Genomic DNA, 22,548 nt, shown 5'->3' with positions numbered 1-22,548 from the left:
CACACCATTTCCCTGTTTTCCTCACTTTTGTAAAAGAACATCTCTGCATCGTTAAGGTCACGCGCCATTTGGGCAAACAACATTCACTTCAGTTTAAGCTTTCATGTTTGTGTTTTTCTCTTTTGGGAGGTTGGGGGGGTCGATAGAGATTCAACTTGTAAAATTCAGTCATGTGTTCTACCAATCCACTGAGACGCTTTCTTTCTGTGGTTCTTTGTGCAGGATCAAGATGAAAGGGGTAAGTAATGCTATTATCAGTGACCCTTGCTGGACAGTTTCTTCTCTCTTCTACAAGTACAAACACTAGCTTTTGGTTATCATTGCATTGCATTGCATCAAACACAATACAAATGGACACTTTGGACACTAATTAGCATAATAGCTAACTAGCTTAGCGCTCCGTGCTAAGTAGTAACATCTCATCAGCAAAAAATACAAACAATACAACTGCCTTCATATACTCACCTCTGACGGAGGCACAGTGGCTCTAACAACACAAAAGACAATCTAACGCTTGACAGTTATCAATATTATTGATTCAGCAGCCTAAAAGCAGCAGCAGTAGCTGAAGCAGTGAACTCTCTCTCGCTCTAATCACTGGCACGCGCGCACCCTCACATTACAATCTATCAGTAAATCACAGCGTACGGATGGACACATTGTGGTAAATGTTTTACCCTTATGAGTGATAATGTGTTCTTATGGGTGTCTGTATGTGTGGATGTGTCGTTTATGTAATTGTATGCTGCACAGAATGGTGTGCGTTTGTGTATGTATTTTGCATGCGTGTGCAGAGGTGGGTAGAGTAGCAAAAAAAAAATAATTTACTCATGTACTGTTATTTAGAATATGATTCTAAGAAAGCTCTTCACACTATAGCCTCATCTACTTACTGATGGCGTAGAACCAGGAGCAACGTGGAGTTTAGTATCTTGCTCAAAGATACTTAGACGATGTCTTCAGGGCTTTCTTTTCTGTGGAAAAATTTCAAAGAACTGTTTAACGTTTTATTCAACTTTAGAAGAGATGTTTCTGAGTCTAGGAAATTCCGGCACTTTTGCAGCTATTAGTTTCTATTTGTGTGATTCAATAAAAATGCTTTAGGCATTTTATTGAAGTTCAGTGTTGGCTCTATTTAATTTTTATACGCCAATTTTACTTTTCCTGCAAAAAAATATCGCCTCCAAAAAAACGGTTATCGGCCCCTCTAATAATCATCAGTCCCCCTCTAATAAGGTATCAGTCTTAAGAAACCTATTTCAATCGATCTCTAGTTAAAATCCCGCTTTCGTGTCATGTTGACAGCAGCGTTCTATGTCAAATACTTATTTTTTTACAGTGCTTTAAAGACGCCAAGTGATTGAACAAGCCGGCGTGATCATAAAACGGCAAGCTTGAGTCTAATCGGTATGATGGAGTCATGTGATTATTGTTGCAACGTTTCATTGGTGAAACTGGTAGAGCCACTGTTGGCATCTCTGGCAAAAAAAAAAAAAAAGTCAATACGGTTAAACAGCCAGACGTCTCTCTGACAAACCAAAATGGGATAAAAATAGTAGTTAACAGTAAAGTAATGTTTTTCTAAATAAACTCAAGTAAAAGGTGTGTTGCATTATAAGTATAACTAAGTAAAATTTGTCCAAAAAGTATCCTAAGTAAATTTAACATCGTAAATGTAGCTCATTGGTCCCCACCTCTGCTCGCTGACTCCTGTCTTGTTCTTCCAGAGCTGGTAACCTCTGGCACCAGTGAGAGTGAGAGTGCTCCTTGTAAGTGTCCACCCTCTTTTGCTGCCCCCTACCCCTTCTCTGTGATACCACTCAAATCCTTCCTTCTCATTTATTCCATTTCATTTTTGATCTTTGGTCTTCGGCCTTTATTTTCTCGCTCGTTTGTGTGCGCTCTGTTGTGTGATCTGTCATTCAGTGTGTATATAGGTCGCAAATTTGTGGCCCTTTCTGTTTAAATATTTGCATATCCTTACAAGAAAAATCAATTACATAGCATTTTCTTAATTCTACACTGCTGGCCAAAAGTATTGGCACCCCTGCAATTCTGTCAGATAATGCTCAATTTCTTCCTGAAAATGATTGCAATTACAAATGCTTTGGTAGTAATATTTTCATTAATTTTGCTTGCCATGAAAAAGCACAAAAGAGATTGGGGGAAAAAATTAAATCATTATCATTTTACACAAAGCTCCAAAAATGGGCCAGGCAAAAGTATTGGCACCCTCAGCCTAATACTTGGTACGTAGCACAACCTTGAGACAAAATAACTGCGAACAACCGCTTCCGGTATCCGGTAATACTCTGCTGGAATTCTAGACCATTCTTCTTTGGCCAACTGCTCCAGCTCTCTTAGATTTGAAGGTTGCCTTCTCCAAACCGTCATTTTCAGATCTCTCCACAGGTGTTTTATGGGATTCAGGTCTGGACTCATTGCTGGCCACTAGAAGTCTCCAGTGCTTTCTCTCAAACAATTTTCTAGTGTTTTTTGAAGTGTGATTTGGGTCATTGTCCTGCTGGAAGACCCATGACCTCTGAGGGAGACCCAGCTTTCTCACACTGAGTCACACAGACGTCATAATGCCATGTACACGGTCAAGCAGTCCAGTGTCAGAGGCAGCAAAGTAACACCAAAACATCAGGGAACCTCCGCCATGTTTGACTGTGAGGACCGTGTTCTTTTCTTTGAAGGCCTCGTTTTTTTCCTTTAAACTCTATGTTGATGCCTTTTCCCAAAAAGCTCTACTTTTGTCTTATCTGACCAGGGAACATTCTTCCAAAACGTTTTTGGCTTTCTCAGGTAAGTTTTTGCAAACTCCAGCCTGGCTTTTTTCTGTCTTTGGGTCAGAAGTGGGGTCTTCCTGGGTATCGAACCATAGAGTCCCTTTTCATTCAGACGCTGATGGATAGTACGGGTTGACACAATGTTGTACCCTCGGACTGCAGGACAGCTTGAACCTATTTGGATTTTAGTCAAGGTTCTTTATCCACCATCCGCACAATCTTTCGTTGAAATCTCTCGTCAATTTTTCTTTTCCGTCCACATCTAGGGAGGTTAGCCACAGTGCCATGGGCTTTACACTTATTGATGACACTGCGCACGGTAGGCACAGGAACATTCAGGTCTTTGGAGATGGGATTACCTTGAGATTACCCATGCTTCCTCACAGTTTTGCTTGTCAAGTCCTCAGACAGTTCTTTGGTCTTCTTTCTTTTCTACATGCTCAATGTAGTACACACAAGGACACAGGACAGAGGTTGAGTCAACTTTAATCCATTTTAACTGTCTGCAAGTGTGCTTTAGGGGCAGTTTACATGGTGACTCTCCGAGAAGACGAAAAATTTCTAATTTGCATTTATATGGTTGCGTCTCCATTCGAACAGTGTTGCGGTTCCGCATGAAAACGATGTAGTATTCATGCCAGGCCCTAGGGGGCAGTGCACATTTACAAGGCGACAGCGAATGATGCACTTTGACCTCCTCAGCTCGGAAGACAACATGCCCGTCTACTCCAAGCAATGGTATTTTCTTTTGTTCAAAAAGGCACAAAAATGGAAACATTCAACATATTTAAATTTAAAAATATTATTAAAACAGTAAATTAAAGCCAATGTTCCGCCATTAGCTGTTTTTAATGTTTAATAGCACCGCTGCGCACACCCAATGTGGTGTGTACGAGTGCTGACGTTATTGGTGCGGGTCTCGCGCGGCAGGAGCTTTTGATATGCATGCGGAGCCAGCCCCCCTCAAGCCCCTGCAATCGAGTTCTTCCACTTTGGAGGCAGGATTCAGAATTTTCGTCTCCCCTCTTCGCCGACACCATATGCACGCGAGGCAATTCCGCTACTCAGTCATTTCGTCTTTGTGTCGCAGAGCCGCCATGTAAACTGCCCCTTAATTATTGGCACCATCTATCATGTGCCACAGGTAAGTAACAGGTGCTGTTAATTACACAAATTAGAGAAGCATCACATGATTTTTCAAAGGGTGCCAATTCTTTTGTGCGGCCCATTTTTGTAGTTTTGTGTAAAATGATAATGATTTTGTTCTTTTCCATTCTCTTTTGTGTTTTTTCATTGCAAGCAAAACAAATGAAGATATTACTACCAGAGCATTTGTAATAGCAATGATTTTCTGGGGAAAATTTAGCATTATCTGACAGAATTGCAGGGCTGCCAATACTTTTGGCCAGCAGTGTATTTAAAGATAACTTCAACCCATATGAAAAAATATATACATTTTTAACTACTTTGACTATCTTAATTTGAAATATTTAAAGTTTTAGAGTACGCAGTGCTAATTGACTTATCCGGTTGTACATGATTTTTCCTTTATTATTTATTTGGTATGGTATATGTTATTTGCATTCATATTACTCTAAATGGAAATGTATTTTTCCTGGATCTCTAGCTTTTTATTATCAATAGTAAATAAATAACATAATAGACTATACAGTAAGCAGCTAGTTTTTTTTTTTTAGCTCGCTTTGAGCCCTGGCTTCTTTCTGGATTCAAACGTTTTTGGTGTAAAATATCCCATAATACAATTGGAATCACTGCAGCTTATAATCAAGGGCGTCTGGTCTATGAACAAATACCATATTCTTGTACAATTATGTGGGTGCATCTTATGGTCTGGTGTGCCATAAAGTCCAAAATAACATTACTTTTAATATGATTAAAAAGAAGGTGAGTATATTTTCTGATTTTGTGTGGCTCATGGCACTTGCCCTATACTGCGTAATATGCAAGGCTGCTTTGGTTTTGATTTGCTTGGGTGTGTTGTGTATCTATGTGAAGCTCTGTTTTTATAGAGGAGAGATTTAAATAGTATGCAAAGGGTAAGAGAATGAGTTTTTGTCTATGTGCATTAAAACGTGTCCCTAACATTTATGTGTTAATCAGCTGGCCAAGAAGAGACACTCCTAACCTACCAGGCAGTTATACAGCAAGAAGGTTAGTGAATTGTTTCTCTTATTTTATTTTGAGGATAGAAAAGCTCCATCCTATTGACATTCTGTGAAAAACAAACTATTTGTTGTTTTATTACCGGTAAATATACATATTAACAGTAACGGTTTGAAAATAAATTATCATTTGAAAGTGTAAATTAGCATTTGCTTTTAACAGCTATTCCCATTAATTGATTTGTTATGGTAGGGCCCTTTGTGATGATTGCACCGACCTATGTTTTTATGTTATACATGGTTATCTAGTTTGCTCAGCAGTGTTAGGATACTGTGTATGTTATAAGTAACGATAACTCACTATACTTTTAGTTTTTCATATGCTTTTTTTATGGCCAACAAGTATTTACCGTAATTGTGATTTTGCTACTGGGTTAGGGTAGTTTAAGGATCAATAAAAGCACATTCTGACTTTAATACAGGTACTCGCCTTAAAATCCAGTCAATTTGCAATGTTTAACAGCTAAATAGATTATTTTGGGCACTAATCACTTACCAAATCTGAAAGACAATTTTAGCCTCCACTAAATAAAATAAAATAAAGAAAATGTGTTTAGGGTACTGTATATTGAACCGGGTTTTAGTTGTCTGGTCTAAAATTCTTTTTACGTTTTTTTTTTTTTTTTTTTTTTTTTTTTTTTTTTTTTTTTTTACTCATATTTACTTAATCAGTTATTTTTTATGATACTAATACAGTGGCACCTCTACAGTAGTATGAAAAAGTATCTGAACCGATTAGAACGTCTCATATTTCTGCATAAAATCACCATCAAATGTGATCTGATCTTTGTCAAAATCACACAGATGAAAAAAACTGTCTGCTTCAACTAAAAACACCCACACATTTGTAGGTTTTCATATTTTAATGAGGATAGTAGGCAAGCAATGACATAAGGGGGGAAAATTAGTAAGTGAACCATCACATTCAAAATTTTGTGGAGCCCCCCCGCCCCCCCCCTGGCATCAATGACTTCAACCAGACGCTTCTTGTAGTTGCAGATCAGTCTGGCACATTGATACGGACTAATCTTGGCCCATTCTTCTCTACAAAGCTGCTGTGGTTTAGTCGGATTCCTTGGATGAATCGCTGTCTTTAGGTCATGCCACAACATTTCAATGGGGTTCTGGACTTTGACTTGGCCACTCCAGAACGTGTATTTTGTTCTTCTGAAACCATTCTGAAGTTGATTTTACTTCTGTCTTTTGGATCCTTGTCTTGTTGCAGCATCCATCCTTATTTTAGCTTCAACTGTCTAACAGACGACATCAGGTTTTCCTGAAAAACATTCTGATAACTTTTGAATTCATTCTTCCATTAATGATTGCAAGTTGTCCAAAGCCTTGAGGCAGCAAAACGGCCCCAAATCATGATGCTCGCTCCACCATTCTTCACGGTGGGTATGAGGTGTTGATGTTGGTGAGCAGTTTCATTTTTCCTCCACACATGACGTTGTGTATTACTCCCAAACTATTTAACTTTGTTATCATCAGTCCACAAAATATTTTGCCAAAACTTCTGTGGCGTGTCCAAGTGCCTTTTTGCGAACATTAAACTAGCAACAATGCTGTTGTTGTTGTTGTTGTTTTTTAGACAGCAGTGGCTTCTTCAGTGGAGTCCTCCCATGAACACCATTTTTCGCCATAGTTTTACATATAGTTGAAGTGTGCACAGAGAAATTGGACTGTGCCAGTGATTTCTGTAAGTCTTTAGCAGATACTCTAGGGTTCTTTTTTACCTCTCTGAGAATTCTGCGCTGAACTCTTTGTGTCATCTTTGGTGGACGGCCACTCCTTGGGAGAGAAGCAACTGTGCCAAACTCTCTACATTTGTAGACAACTTCTCTGACTGTCGCTTGATGAACATCCAGACTTTTAGAGATGGTTTTGTATCCTTTACCGGCTTTATAAAAAATCAACAATCCTTGATCGCAGGTCTTCAGACAGCTATTTTGACCAAGCCATGATGCACATCAGACAATGCTTCTCATCAAGACAGTTCTCACCAGGTGCGTGTTTTATAGTGGTCATCTGTGTGATTTTGACAAAGATCAGATCACATTTGATGGTGATTTTATGCAGGAATGTGAGAAATTCCAGAAGTCAGATAGTTTTTCATACGACTGTAGATACAAATAAAATTTGTTCCAGAACCTTGTGTGTAAGTCCAAATGGTCGTATGTCAAGCGGGATTTTCCCTTAAGAATACATTATAATTAAATTAATTTGTTGCACAGCCCAAAAACCTACGCTAAATCTTTAATAAATACAGAAGGTACAATTACTAATAGCAATTACACGTAGCAAAACGAATTATAACTTCAAATAGGAATAATAATAATACTCAATGGAAATTTTAACAATCATTTTTACTGTCACCTTAACTTGTAGAGACTGGCGAACAGAGGTGGGAGGAGATGGTGGGTGGATGTGGATACGGTGATCCGTGTTCTGTCTATTTTATCAAATCCATTAAATAAGACAGGTGTGAAACAAATACTGTAGATTATGAAAAAATAAGGAAGAACAAAAGCGTTTTTATTGTCACCTTACTGGCAGTCTGAGAGAGACAGCAGGTGTATAGGTAGTTGTGTATATTTCAAGCATGTCGTCATATGTCGAGGCAAATGACAAGTCAGATTTTACCTTGGATGTCGAAAGGATCGTATGTCGAGGTACCACTGTATTCCTTGGCACACCAAACCGAATGTTGAAATTGTGACTACGGTATACTGCGTATTAATTTCAGCAGTTTGTGGAGAGTGCCCCACACAACTCCAGTTTCTGTATTCCAGTCATTATTCAAGTTTTTTCCTTTTTTTTTCATTCCATTTCCATTTTTTGAAGTCTTAATCAGTTTTCCTCCTCAGTGAATTACACAAGACCTGTTATCGTGCTTGGACCAATGAAAGACCGAGTCAACGATGATCTCATCTCTGAGTTTCCAGAAAAATTTGGCTCATGCGTCCCACGTGAGTGTCTAGATTTTAGTATCTCTTTCAGCAGAAACCACTATGAAACATGCACGTATATTGTAGTTGACATTATTATTAAGTATTCATGGATTTTTTTTTAGTCACGCTTTAGTTATTTGGCCGGTCTTGTGTCTTGACACAACCTGTCCGCATATGTGCACCTCAGACACAACTCGGCCACGGCGGGACTATGAAGTGGACGGCAGAGATTATCACTTTATGGCCTCCAGAGAGCTAATGGAGCGAGAGATCCAAGAGCATAAATTCATCGAGGCGGGACAGTATAACAATCACTTGTATGGAACGAGCATACAGTCTGTTCGAGAAGTCGCTGACAAGGTAAGACAAGTATGGAGAAGAGAATATGACAAGAGTTGTGACACAAAACAGAGGAGGAAGGAAACACATTTATGTAATAGCCTTGTCAATGTATTTGTCTCATTTTATCCAACTCTTTGTGTGCCTCAGGGTAAACACTGTATACTGGATGTATCAGGGAACGCCATAAAGCGCCTGCAGCTCGCAGGCCTTTATCCCATCGCCATCTTCATTAGGCCACGCAATGTTGACAACATCCTGTAAGTAAATTCATTTTGTAAGCAATTGGTTCATATTGAGTATTGCACCACCAGTGCTAAAAAAAAAAAAAATGGAGAAGATAGTACAGAGTAGGGCTGTCAAATGATTACAATTTTTAATCAAGTTAATTACAGCTTAAAAATTAATTAATCGCAATTCAAACCATCTCTAAAATATGCCATGTTTTTCTGTAAATTATTGTTGGAATGGAAAGATAAGACAGAAGACGGATATATACATTCAACATACGGTAAATAAGTACTGTATTAGTTCATTATAACAATAAATCAACAAGACAGCATTAACATTATTAACATTCTCTAAAAGCGATCCATGGATAGAAACTTGTAGTTCTTAAAAGATAAATGTTACTACAAGTTATAGAAATGTTATATTAAAACCCCTCTTAATGTTTTCGTTTTATTAAAATTTGTAAAATTTTCAATCAAAAAATAAACTAATAGCTCGCCATTGTTGATGTCAATAATTACACCATGCTCACTCATGGTGCTGAAAGCCAAAAATCAGTTGGACCCAAGCACCAGCAGAGGGTGCCAAACACCAAAACACAAGTAACAAGCGGACATTACACTCTGCTGTCATTTTAATCTGTTTGAGAGGGGCATCTGCGTTAATTGCGTCAAATAGCCCTAGTCCAGAGCAATAACTTGGTTCTTTTTTTGCCTTTTTCTGCAAGTAATGAATTGAGTTTACGAGTGCACCAGAAATCCTCGAACGTTTCCGTGAAGTGAGGCAAACAGAGCAATTAAGGTGGAATCTCATTTCACTAACAAATAGGTTGCTTAACAAAGTTTCAGGCAAATATTAGTGTTCCCCAACTCGCCGTATTTGACATGCACGTGGAACACTCAGTTGTGCTCTCTCTCACACAAATCCTATTCACTCCACGCCTCACCTAGTTTTGGCATCTTTGTTTTTCTGCTCTAAATTTGCACTCAGGATGATTAAGATGATGTTTTGAGATCCTGCTAACGAAAGACAGATGGCCCGTGCTGCAGCAGCTGGCTGCTGTGCATTGCGAGGATAGAGAGTGGAGAGGAGAAAGTAGGAGACAAAGCCTCACCACTTTAAAGGCACCACCCACAAATATATGACTTTGGGTTTGATCACATGTTGTAAAACCAGTTTTACATTTTATCATATTCAAGTTATACAGTATAATGCAATTGCCTTTATGACCTCCACTAGTAGGTTATGTTGGGTTATGCATTCTGTTCCGTATATCTGTCCGTTTGCATGTCTGTATCTCTGAGGACAAACTTTCAGGATATGTTTGTAATATGAAATGAAAGGGTGATTACATCATGGCGCCTCATTTTGGTGCCTGGGTGTGGTAGGAAAGAACCGATAAGGAAATGTCAATTTACTGTCAATTGGAGAGCTGATTTTAGTTAAGAGTGATGTAAAGTGATGTTCATGATTTAGTTTTACAGATAAAAGCATTATGTCATCTCTAGAGAGAGAAAATAATATTACAAAGTTATTTCTTGTCAATGTCACACATTGCAATACAATGTACTGTATAGTGGTAAAAACTTTAATGAAACATTAAGTGACCTGTAGTCGTCAACCAGTTCCAATCCAGCCCACGTGGTTGTTCTGCCTGACACGTTGTAGCTTATTCATACTCTACGTTAGGGATGCAACTATCAAATATTTTAGTAATCAAGTATTCTACTAAAAATTACATAGATTTTTCAAGCAATTAGATTAAAAACATAAAAACATATTTTTTAGGTAAAGAGCAATCATAATAATACATGGAAATACAAGACATTGCCCTAATATTGAACCATTTTTAGACTATCAATGTTTTTATTTTAGAAATATATTGTTGAAAACAGCCAACAATTGCATCTCAGATGTGAGTAGAGAAAAAAAATCAAGTTAGGTGCCCCCCCCCCTCCCGTTTCAATTGAATTTCCATTTGTGTCAAGCCATTTTTAAGAGTAGTTAAGTTTTAAGTTAGTCTAAATTGTAAGTCCTGATAGGATTTTGAGTTTTTGCAGTGTTCAAAATAAATGTATGATACCTGCTGTATTGGAGCACATTAGGCACCAGTGTTACTTGGTATTTTATCCATCAATGACTACTGAGCTAAAATTGCCGGTTAGATTTATTATGTTTTTATTTTACACCCTCATCACTCTCCAGCGCTGTGTTTTTACAGATTAAATAAAGCCTGTATGAAAGACACAATAGCCATTCATCGACAGTACTCATAATTACTAGAAACCTAGCTCTCCATAGGGCTAACGTTACGTTAGCAAGGTACAGTAACGTTAATCTTATTTATTAGCGCTACGTAGGCCTGTCGGGATAACACATTTTAGTAGGCGATATATTGTCTCATAGATTATTGTAATATTATTGCCTGTTTTTTAACCTATTCAACCACGAATATAATGACAATACATCCTAGTAAATCACCTATTGAAACACAATAAATTGTTATTATTAAATAAAATACAAGTTATATTAAAATTCATAAATATTAAAACAAACAAAAAAACAAAATGCATAATAAGTCATTTTAAAGCTAGGTAGGTGCAGAATATGAAACAGGTGAGAAACCCACTGTCACTTTTGTTGTCTTCCAATTAGAGCCAATTAAAAGAGTTAATTTGATCCAAAATGACTGTCATTTTGTCCTGCAAAGTGCACATGCAACAAATTTGAAGCCAAATTATTATTCATTTATTACATCATATTATCATTAATCAGATTCTTCATAATGGGTGTCATTTTAAGATTTATTCTTAGTGTAGAATCTGAAGTATATGCGATTGCCTCCAGAAATCTGAACATGACATGTTCACCGGAATTATATTTGCTAAGCCACTAAACCACAGGTGTCAAACCGGTCCTCAAAGGGCCGCAGTGGGTGCTGGATTTCATTCCATCCAAACAAGATGAATACCTTTTCACCAATCTGGTGTTTTACAAGTGTAATCAGTTGATTGCAGTCAGGTGCTGCTTATTTTAGCAGAAACCTCATTGGTTGAACTGTCTTTGCTGGATCTGTTGGAACAAAGACCAGGACCCACTGGGGCCCTTTGTGGAATCGGTTTGACACCAGTGCACTAAACGTAAGCTTTACACTCAGTAAAAAGAAACAAAAACAAAATGCACTTCTCTTTCGTCATGCATGTTGTATCAGTAATAGATTTTTTTTTTTCTTTTGTTCGCATTGTTTGAAAATTCTATAATCCAGCGAGTTTTCATGTTTGATGTGTCACCTTTTAACCGCAATTTTGCGTTGTGGAGAAGACTGTCAATGTTTTATAGCAGACTAAAGTGGTTAGTACATTGTCTTTTTTTCCATTAGCCTCAATGTAGCAATGCTAACGTTTTACAATGTTTAATATAGAAGTGTTTCCTTATTTTGTATTTTGAACTTTAATTCCATGGGGTGTTGATGGCCAATAAACATCTTTGAAGTCTCATATGTAATCAACACGCATGTATGCCGAGTGCACGCAGCACACGCATGCGCGTATGTATGCATTCACTCACACGGCGATAAATTGCAGCCGGGAAAATTATTTACCATTTTTATTTACCGTGCGAGAATTTGACTTATTGAAAATCGCGACAGGCTTAGCGCTACGTTAACTTAATTTTAACTTGTCCTGAGTATGGCTCCTCCGCTCTCAGAGTAAACTGGGTGCCTTCAGGGGAGTTGCAGCATTGAAGTAGTGCTGTAGTGCTATGCAAGTGCTGTTTTACAGTGAATAAATGAAACTCTGTTCGCTTTGGTGCCCAGCTTGAAATGATCACACACTTTTCACATTTTCTGCTTTTCCTTGGTGCCTTGCTCTTCGCTTTTGTCGACTTCTTAGTCCCTATATTTATGCACGGTTGCAATCAAATATATCCGCCACCTCTATCTACTTCCTGTACTCGCCTGACTTCAGCGCATTGTGCCGCATTAAAAGTAGTCCGGGCAAAATGTCATTCTTAGAGCTGGCAAAATTAAATGATTCCTCGAGGCGGAGAAAATTCCTAGATCAATTTTTAAAATCGAAATGGAAAAAAAATGGAATTATTCGAGTAATCGTTTTAGCTCTACTCTACATACAACATCAAATGCTTTTATTTTGACATTGGGGCCATAAACTGGAAGATTTTTTATTTGTGTGATCGGGCGCATGCACTACTGCTCACTTCTGCGTCCACAATTACATTCGTTCATCCAATGCAGTTAACAAGGAAGTGTCCCAAAATGCCCCCAAACCAACAGGAAGTGACACCAACTCAACAGGAAAAGATCAAAGATTTAAAGGAAGTGACCTGTAAGTATCCTAAAATTACAAGGAAGTGACACAAAATTAACGCATTGCCTGCCACTGACAATGTTGGACTTCAAATTCACTTAAAATAGAAGGAGTGGCTGTGAATGCTCAACTTTCGGTGCCATTGACAGCGCTAGATGTTCAATCCACTTTGAATAGATTGGTCAATGCAAGCCAGTGCGTTAACTTATGAAGCCATAAATAAACTATTCCGGCCCACATGAGATGTAATGGCCATAAATGTGGCCCGTGAACCAAAATTAGTTTGACACCCTTGTGCTAGGTGACAGATTGACTGTTGTAATGTCCATGAGCTTGCCATCAGACAGTTCAAAAAGGGTGATTGAGATGAACCTGCCTTAAATTGACCCTGGAATGTCTGTTTCTGCAGAGAGATGAATAAACGTTTTACAGAAGATCAGGCAAGGAAGTCGTACGACAGAGCTGTCAAACTGGAGCAAGAGTTCACAGAATATTTCACTGGTGAGTCATCATCCACCGAAATAAGTACTGTATTTTCCACACTATAAGGTGCATCGGAGTATAAGACGCATCTTAAATGATTGTCCCACTTTAAAACTGTTTTCATATACAGTATAGAGTACACCGCTCTATAAGGCGCAGTAATAGTAGTTGTTGTGGTTGCATTATGCATCCACCAGATGAAGATGCGCTGAAGGGAATTTCATGCCATGATTGACCAATACTTATCCATATATAAGGCGCATCGGATTATAAGGCGCCCTATCGGCTTTTGAGAAAATTGAAGGCTTTTAGGTGCGCCTTATAGTGCGGAAAATGCGGTATATTACACCTTTTTTTTTTTTTTTTTTAACTATAACTTGTTTTAGATTGACTGTATAGATAGATAGACTGTATAAGCTACAGATATTTAGGTGTATCTTGAAAAATTAGTATACTGTGGAAAACTCATCATATCATTTCAAAAAGTCACCGTCAACAGTGACCTATTGAATTTGTTGTCTTGAAAATAAGTAATTATCTGGGTGTTTTTCAAAGGCCCAGATAATGTTAGTTTTTTTTTTTTTTTTTTTAAATGGGATTTCTTCGACGCGTGATTTTTTTGGGAAAAAAAAAAAAAAAATCCTAATCACATCATTTGGACATGAAAAATTCCGGGACGGTGAGCGGCATACGAGTTGTATACAGAATTTGGAATTTTCCGGAAATTTCCCAAAAACTTTCCCATTCATTTTGATGTCAATGGACTTGGATTCCATTGACGCATATAGATGTCGATGCCATTGACGGCCATGGACGTCCAAATTTCAAATTCATTCTCAATGGCATTTACGGCCATGTTTGTCAATTTCTATTTATGCTAATGTACTTGGATTCCATTGACGCAATTGTAAGTCAATGCCAATGACGGCCATGGACGTCTAATTTACCCATTCATTTTCAATGGCAAAAAATAAGCGTCCCCAAATCAACAGGAAATGACCAGATATGACTAGGACACATCCCCCAAATTTCCCCAAATGACCTGTTATGACCAGGACCCAATATTGTCCCCGAACTGTCCCCAAACCAACCTGGGCGGGGCTAAGATCTGTATCTCCATACAGCAAAGACCCAGAGTAATTTCTCCAGAAATTGCAGTTTTCAGTTATATTTAGTGTTCTCCGATAATGAATTTTTAACCGATATCACGATGTGTTCCATCGCCAAAAATCCAACACCAATATCAAACCAACCAATGCGGTCGTGGACTTAAAATATTATGGCTAATTGTATTGTGATGCCCCACTGGATGATTTAATGATAAATGTAACAACTTTTTTTAAATTAACATTCTGTGAAAATAAAAGAACAACTTCAAGTGAAGTTATAGGGAAAGTGTCAATAATTCACTATTATATTTATTCTTCAACTCAAAATAGTGCAGCCATTATTTTTGGGGATCATAGCAACTAGCCAACAAGCCTCTGCCATATCACATATGGCTCACAAAGTGCTTATGGTATTTTCAGAACGGTGAATGAGGTTAAACGTAGGAACAAAATACCCAACATAAAGAAGCTTCAAATATTACAAGTACAGTAATTTTATTATAAATGGAAATTGAACTATGATTTCCTGAACAGGTGTGTTACTGTCCTGAAGTCAGATATGGTAAAACCATCTTAATTCCAAAACATAAATTTTGGGATTCAAGTTAGAATTAACAGTGTCAACTAGTTTCCCATTAGTAAGCATAAAGAACTACCTTACTTTTGATATGCGTGATGAACATTCAGGCAAGCTAATGTCATGAAAAAGCAAGTGAGTCTTAGTGCCTGGGAACGAACAAACAGGTGTCACGTCGCTACACTATTGTGGCGTCATATTCCCCTAAAGCGCCACTAGGGGAGGACTTAGCCTTACAAATACAGACAATGCCATGCCAATGAGTGACAAAATGCATTTTTCTGGGATTTTACACAAATTTCTACTGATAAATGATGTGTTTCCTTACTTTTAGTGACTTAAGTGTAGTGACCATTTCTTTCTGGTAAGAGTTTTTATATTTGATAAGTTTATAAATCATTATGTAATGACCCGGAGGTTATTCTGCCCTTGAGACACAGCCAGGAAATTGGAAATAAAAAACAAAATGGATAAAAACAAGCTAAAAAGTGAGTCACTTCTGGGCAGGATGGCGCAGGGTTTGGGCTTCCCAGGGAGGGTGGCACTGCTCTGGCACAGCACACAAACGGTGGGCACTGAAATCGAAAAAAAAAAAAACACTGCAAACAAAACTTAGGTCCACATGGGCAGGCCCAGGGGTGGAAGTGGGCCAGAACGGTCAGGAACGCAGTTCCGGTATAAGATTCAGGGCCAGAACGCAGTTCCGGTATAAGATTCAAGGCCGGAATACTGTTCCGGTACACGGTGCTTTGATTCCGAAAATATGACGGCAACTGTCAAAACACTATGTAAAAAAATAAAAATGCTAAGCTGCCACACATGCATTTCATCTCTAAGAAGATAACAATCTACCAACATCAGATTTACATACACAAGTGTTAACAACAAGCATAATAAAGTGCTTGTGTAGCACTCATTTATACGTTCAATTGGCTGACATACTGACATGTGATCAGCAGAGATGCTGTGCATATTGTCTGGAACAGCAAAAAAAAAGGTTGTTGAATTGATGCGACAAAAAAAGGCCAACGCAACATAAAATGGATCAAATCTTTTAGAGCAACGAAAGAGTTGAGGAGGTTTATTTATCATATTTAGTTTTATTTGCGCTGATGGGGAGGTTCAGAACATCTTAGCTGTCAATGTGTGCTTTGGATTTATATTTCTTTATTTATGGTAGGCTACTTATTCTTTCCTTATGATTAAAAAAAAAAAAAAATCAACGTTTGCGTGATCTTCAAAATATATTCAATTTCACTTTTCGTAACATAAGTCATTTGTACTTATTTTCCTGAATGTATGTTACTTATATCTTGATTATTAAAAGTAAATGTTTACATTAACTTCAATTTTAATATAAATCCTATGTTCTTAAGTAGTTAAAATTGAGATTTGGCATTTAGTATGTGAGGAAATGAGGGAAAATGAAAATTAGAAGATGGTTGTTGTTGCTGTTTTTGTTAACTTTTATTTTGCAAATCATTGAAAAAATACCATTTTGAATGAAAATCAGTCTTTGTATTTGTTATAGAAATAACTGCTAAAACAGTTTTCTTTGCATTTCAGTAATTTAACAGGTTCTTACCCCCCCCCCCCCCCCCCCCAAAAAAAAAAAAAAAAGAAAAAAATGATGAATAAATGACATTTCTGGCTCCATGGCGACCTTCACGTCGGGGAGTTCCGGCAAGAAATTCTAGCCACATTCACCCCTGGGCAGGCCTATGGAACCCCCTGGAGTTGAGCCCACTATGAGGGGAGTTGCCAATTCCCCACTGGAACTACTTGCGGGCAGCCAGAGACTTCACTCCGAAATATCTTTAAAAACAGTTTAAAACAGTCCATAAAATATATATATAAAAAGATAAAACTTTACCCACCTACCCCTGCTAAAAATGTGCTTTTACTAACTACTGGGGCCTGTACTCGGTGGGCTCGGCGTCGCAGCGTTTGGGCTACCGTGCGTTTTTCCCACCTCGCCTCGCTTGGTGTGGTGCCAAATTTCTCCAACTTTGCGTGCGTGCAGGAAACTGTCAGTCCTCGCTGCATCATGCAGCGTCCGCCCACAGAGCGGGCGGTCCACTCTCCTGGTGGACTCTGCTCACGCCGCATTTGTAGCCGACTACACTTCCCTTGCACCAATCAATGTGTCTGGGTGTTCATTAGTTTCACTTCGGAGCACCAGGGGAGAAGGGTTCGCGCTCGCACACTGTTTGCCACACCCTCATTCCCCGCTGTCTATTACAATTATTTTTCATTTGTCATTCATTTAATTTCTACACCACGAATGCAAATGGCCTTCTCACTTAACAGACCAGAGCATATCCATTTGGAGACATCCAGATGTCATAAGTCATAGCTGCAAGTTAGGCTGAGATCAGTGACGTGCGGTGAGGTTCATGGTTGGTGAGGCACTGACTCCTTTAGTGTCAGATTTCCAAATATATAAACCAAAAAGGATAGCTTACTCAATTGGCTACTGGTTATTTCATATCTCATCAGCATTCTTCACAAAACACGCACACACGGTACATATTATCGATACGTAAAAGTAAGAAAATAACATGCATTTGCTCTACACACGCAATGTGTTGGCCGTCGCAATTCTATAATTCATGCAACATAAATGAGAGTAAAGAGTGGTGTACAAAACCACAGAATTCAATTCTGACCTTTAGTGAAATATTCAGTTGTTTTTAAAACTTTTAATTCTGATACTTTAATCAATTTATTACAGATTGCTAAACAAAAAGTGTGAAAAGAAAAACAAAGAATATTTTATTTAAGGCCAAAATTTAGTTTTTAAATATTCTATTGTATTTTTCTTTGTCTAAGCTTTTTTTTTTTTTTTTTTTTTTTTTTTTTAATAAGATTTAAATTAAAACTGTTTGTGGTCTTGCGTCTGTCCTTCACCACAAAAACCGGCGTTACTTTGGAAGGGCATAGGTTTGGTCTCAACATTCGTAGGGACGATATAATAGCATAACCTGCCTATAAGTACACTTTTTGCTGGGGACGGGACATTAATAAGACCAAACAGATTAGATGAAGGGGGCAAAGGGCCACATTTCTCATGTATATGAACTTAATTAATTAATAGGCAAAATGATCAATGCAAAATAAATCCTTATCTACTGATAATAACTTTTACGTGCATTGGTTCAGATGATACACTGTTCGATTCAAACCTTTGTTTTAAAAAAAAATACTAAAGAAACATTTTGAAAACTTCCTGAATAAATGTCTGGTTTTTATTAGCAAACATAATCATAATGAAAATAATTCACTTAATAATGGTAGGGTCAATTCTATCCCTACAACATATGGAACTATTGAAAGATCTAAATTCTCTATATAACTGAACATTATATCATGCAAAAAAAGGTAAGGTTGCTTAAAAGTTGGTGGGGAGAATTTTAGCATCCTGAAAAGTTGGTAGTGTTATGTCCCTACCGTCCCTATGCAAACCTACGCCCTTTTTGTAAAAGTCCTCCTTATTTTCCTTTACTTTAAAAAATCTAAAAGAGGATTGCTTCAATTAGATCGTTCTATTTGACAAGCCAGAAAACACAGTGGATGTGTCCAAATGTCTAGCTAACCTTTCATCTTTCTCAGCAAAACCATGTAATCGTTCGACATATATGCCACGTTTAGAAGAGCTTACACGCTCATCGTTACCATGAAATGTTAACTCCTGTTTAGCTAGGATATAGATTGCATTAATGAGGTCTTTCAAACTCCTTCGGTTTTCTTTTACCTTAGCATTGTGGCCGCTACCGTTGAGCTTCCGCTGTTCGTCAAAGCCAAATCGATCCTTGAGCTTCCAAAAGTTTTTAAAGCAATCAGGCTTTGAATGTGAGTGGTCGAGCTCTCATGTTTGCTGAGGCTTCTTGGTAGTTTTTTAATGTCACAATATATAGTGTTAGTCCAGACATTGGCACAAGTTGAGAAGAAAAGGCAGGGAAAGCAGCAAAGGCGATTTTTCGAAGGACAGCCACATAGCCAGTCTTTTCGGGTGTACCAGTCTGTTTGAAAAGCGCGAGTTATCTTCTGTCCCGCAGTTTGAAGCGAACCTTTTAGCTCCGGTGTGGTGTTAATCGCGTCCACTTTTGACGGAAAGTCCAGTTTCACGTACGCCCCCTTTCAGTTCAACCTGTGCCTTTTCACTGTGGTTTTATTTCCCATCAGCAAAACTAAATATGTCACTAACAAACATTAAACTTTAAGGGTTAAAGACATTACCCAGACTGTGGAAAATCAGGTCAAATAAACGTATCTGGAAACATTATAATGGCGACATGCAGATGTACGGCAACCAGCACGCTCCAATTCCATGTATCAACCCAGTTTGTTATGGATTGCGCTTTAGTCGTTGCTGCCGCACCTCTCGTTTCATTTCTTTATTTGAACAGGAAATGGGCAAATTCAGCGATTTTGACTATAAAAAATGTTTGAAATAAGTCATACATAAAGAGCAATGGACAAATATTAATATAAATTTGATGCTATAATTATTTTTTTTGTCATGATGACAGGTGAGGCTCTGCCTCACCTGCCTCCCCTGACCGCACGTCACTGGCTGAGATAACATCATGTACAAAGGTTACTAGCTTGAGGCAATGTATATGGCGGAAAACACAGACAAGGCTTAAAAAGCAGTTCCTGCTCTTGCACCCCTCTATAAACTGCTGTATATTAAGCCAAAAGAACTGTTGTGTCTGATAGAACAATATGTCTATATCTTGCCATAGCAGATTTATGGCGAATTAAGTCCCGGAACTATTTTTAATTTGTCCGTTTTACCCTGGAAACCCCCGTTTACAAACGTCGCGTAACCGCCTTCGTTTGTTGCGTCTGTAAAAAAGTCACTGATATCTACCTTTTTAACTATCGCTTGATTGTATTTTTTTCGTTACTGTCGCATTTTCCCCTATATTTTAGATGATAAATAATCGATCCAAACAAACAAACAAAAAAAAACGTTTAAAAGGGTAAATATACGAAAATGAAAATCTCAATTACTCCTTGACGTCTGTGATTTTTGCATCACGACCCTTGTTATATTACCATGTTTCACCCATAAAATCCCCCCAAAAATCCAGCTGTGGCCATTCATATCTGTGTCTTGACACATGATACATGCTACATGGACTTTTTGGACCGAAACAAAGTACGCGATAATATCTCGTTAAAATCATGGCATCTTTAATTCTGCTCTCGTGTGCTCTCACCTCCAGTTAGGGTGTTGCTGTTTAAATGTATTTTTTTTTTTTTTTTTTTTTTTTTTTAATTCCCTCCTGTTCAAAAATTTTCTTCCCCCAGAAAATTGAGATTTTAAGCTTTCCAATGATATACCACACATGCATATTGGACAGTTTTTAGTTTGGCCAAATTGGGGGTCTCAGAGCAGAACTTCAAGTCACCTGAGTGTTTTCCGCCATATACTGTATCGGCACAAATCCGATGTTGATATTTTCCGATATTTTTAAAAATGCCTCCGTTGGCCGATCTCATTCAAAACCCGATAATGATAACGGACAACTCTATATTTGCTGATTGTCTTTTTTTTCTTTGCAGCTTTTGTCCATGGTTCCTCTCTTGAAGAAGTGTATTCACAGGTGAAGCAAATAATTGAGGAGCAATCAGGTCCTTACATCTGGGTGCCCACTAAGGAGCGGCTCTAAATCAACACTGCTCATACTACATGTATGTTCACGCCAAATTTGGCAGCACAACACAGCTCGTATTTCTCTCTTCTCCATACATACAGCACCTCCATGTTCTCTCTTGTACACACACATAGCGCTAGTTGAGGCTGAGACTGATCTGGAGATTGGGAACCCACACTTCCTGAGGGGGGAGGAGATTATGTCTTTCCAGCAGCCCACTGGTGAATCTTCCAACAGCTGAGTTCCTTAATGTTTAAGGACGTGGATCAAATCAAGAAAACATTTACCATTATCTGATTTATTGATTTCATTATTGTTCTAATGCCTGTTGTTATTGTTGTTGTTGTTTTCATATTAACAAATGGTAATGCATCCACATACAGTATGGGTTTGTAATAATATGGTCACCAAGCAGCAGACTTTTGCACGCTGTAGCTTTAAGAGCATGTTTTGGAGGAAAGAAAATCTTGATCCTCTTACCCAATTGTGTCTGTCATTCCTCATAGCATCGCTCCACTTTATATTTCATTCACCTTTTTCTCTTATCCCACCACTTCTCAGCCAGAATGCCTCAAATTTTAAATATAAGATGATGGTTTAAATATGCCCTGGCATGTTGCAATGAAGGAGCAGAGATATTTATGTAGTACTGTACAAATACAGCTTAGAAATGTAGCAAATGTTATTTAAAAACACAAATATTATGACACATAGGTAGGGTTTAATTAATTTGTCCATGAAATGCAGAAAGTGCTAAAAAGAAATTAGGTAAGAATATCCCATCTGAATTTGGGCAAGATGCTCGTTGCTGGATATACCTAGGACTGGTCGCCAGTTAATCAAACACGTTTTATTCACAGCTATGGTCAATTTAGAGTCGTAAATTTCCATATTTTCATTATTAAAAAAGAAATGGAGCAAACTGACAAACCTATTGTCTTGAGTCTTTTAATCCCATGACTGCATATCTGCCTTATCTGTTCATTTTCAGCTTCATTAGCTAAATTTACAGTCTCATTATGCCGGTATAAAGTAAGGCTGCAGTGATAGGCCGCTGTAGATAACTTTCTCTGGAGAAAAAAAAAGTCGTATTCTTAGTGATGAATACTATAAATAAATAATTACATTGAATTAATATACTCCAGTCTACACGACCGACACGTGATGATGTAATCTATATTTTTCTGGGGAAATGTTATGATTATGTAGGGATGTAATTTTAATATGATTCCATTCTTGAACTGTGTGGTCTGTAAAATATAAAGTGAACAGTAATTGAAAGAAAATATTCCGTATTTTTCGGACTATAAATCGCACCTGAGTATAAGTCGCACCAGCCATAAAATGCCCAACGAACACGAAAAAAACATATATAAGTCGCACCAGAGTATAAGTCGCATTTTTGGGAGAAATTAATAAAATCCAACACATAAAACAGATATGTCATCTTGAAAGGCAATTTATTATCAGAATACAATAGAAATCAACATGCTGAAAAAGTGTACAGTATGATAATGTTACATGATGCATGAACAACGAAATGCGGATATACTATTCTACCCAGGACGCTACGGCTCGGTCCTGGCTGTACAGCGCGCTAAACTCCCAAATGACGATGCTGGATGTCCGTATAATTTGCTGACTTAATTTTGGCCGTCGTTAAGACACCATCATTTAAAGACTGAAACTAAAAATGGAAATAATACAAATCAATTTCATCCTCGATACCAAACAGGTTCGCATCAACGTAAATAAATGATAATTAGCTGCTATTACAGCAACGAAACAAACGGTTAGCATGCGTTCGCTAGCATTAGTACATCGTTCAAACAACCGCACAACTGGCTCTAAGTGTCCGATCGCGGGTGGAAAACACACAACAACAACAG

At 37.9% G+C, this 22,548-nt stretch overlaps 1 protein-coding gene across 12 annotated transcripts in view; it reads left to right on the top strand.

The window, feature by feature from the left end:
• Positions 1-22,015, top strand: part of LOC130919428 (discs large homolog 1-like protein) — a 249,323-nt gene extending 227,308 nt beyond the window's left edge. For 9 of the 12 annotated variants that reach the window (XM_057842130.1, XM_057842133.1, XM_057842135.1 and 6 more), the window contains 8 exons: positions 223-238; positions 1,728-1,769; positions 4,914-4,964; positions 7,843-7,944; positions 8,114-8,286; positions 8,416-8,525; positions 13,234-13,325; positions 20,568-22,015. In XM_057842130.1, the coding sequence (XP_057698113.1) occupies positions 223-238; positions 1,728-1,769; positions 4,914-4,964; positions 7,843-7,944; positions 8,114-8,286; positions 8,416-8,525; positions 13,234-13,325; positions 20,568-20,674 (693 nt within the window). In that variant the 3' untranslated portion in view covers positions 20,675-22,015. The remainder of the gene's footprint in view (positions 1-222; positions 239-1,727; positions 1,770-4,913; positions 4,965-7,842; positions 7,945-8,113; positions 8,287-8,415; positions 8,526-13,233; positions 13,326-20,567) is intronic. The other 3 variants (XM_057842134.1, XM_057842132.1, XM_057842131.1) reach the window with 2 other exon arrangements.
• The last annotated feature ends 533 nt before the right edge of the window (positions 22,016-22,548 follow it).

The sequence above is a fragment of the Corythoichthys intestinalis genome, chromosome 7 (assembly GCF_030265065.1).
Source record: "Corythoichthys intestinalis isolate RoL2023-P3 chromosome 7, ASM3026506v1, whole genome shotgun sequence".
NCBI lineage: Eukaryota > Metazoa > Chordata > Actinopteri > Syngnathiformes > Syngnathidae > Corythoichthys > Corythoichthys intestinalis.
The sequence above is the reverse complement of the archived record's forward strand: the minus strand, read 5'-3'. Positions and strand labels throughout refer to the sequence as shown.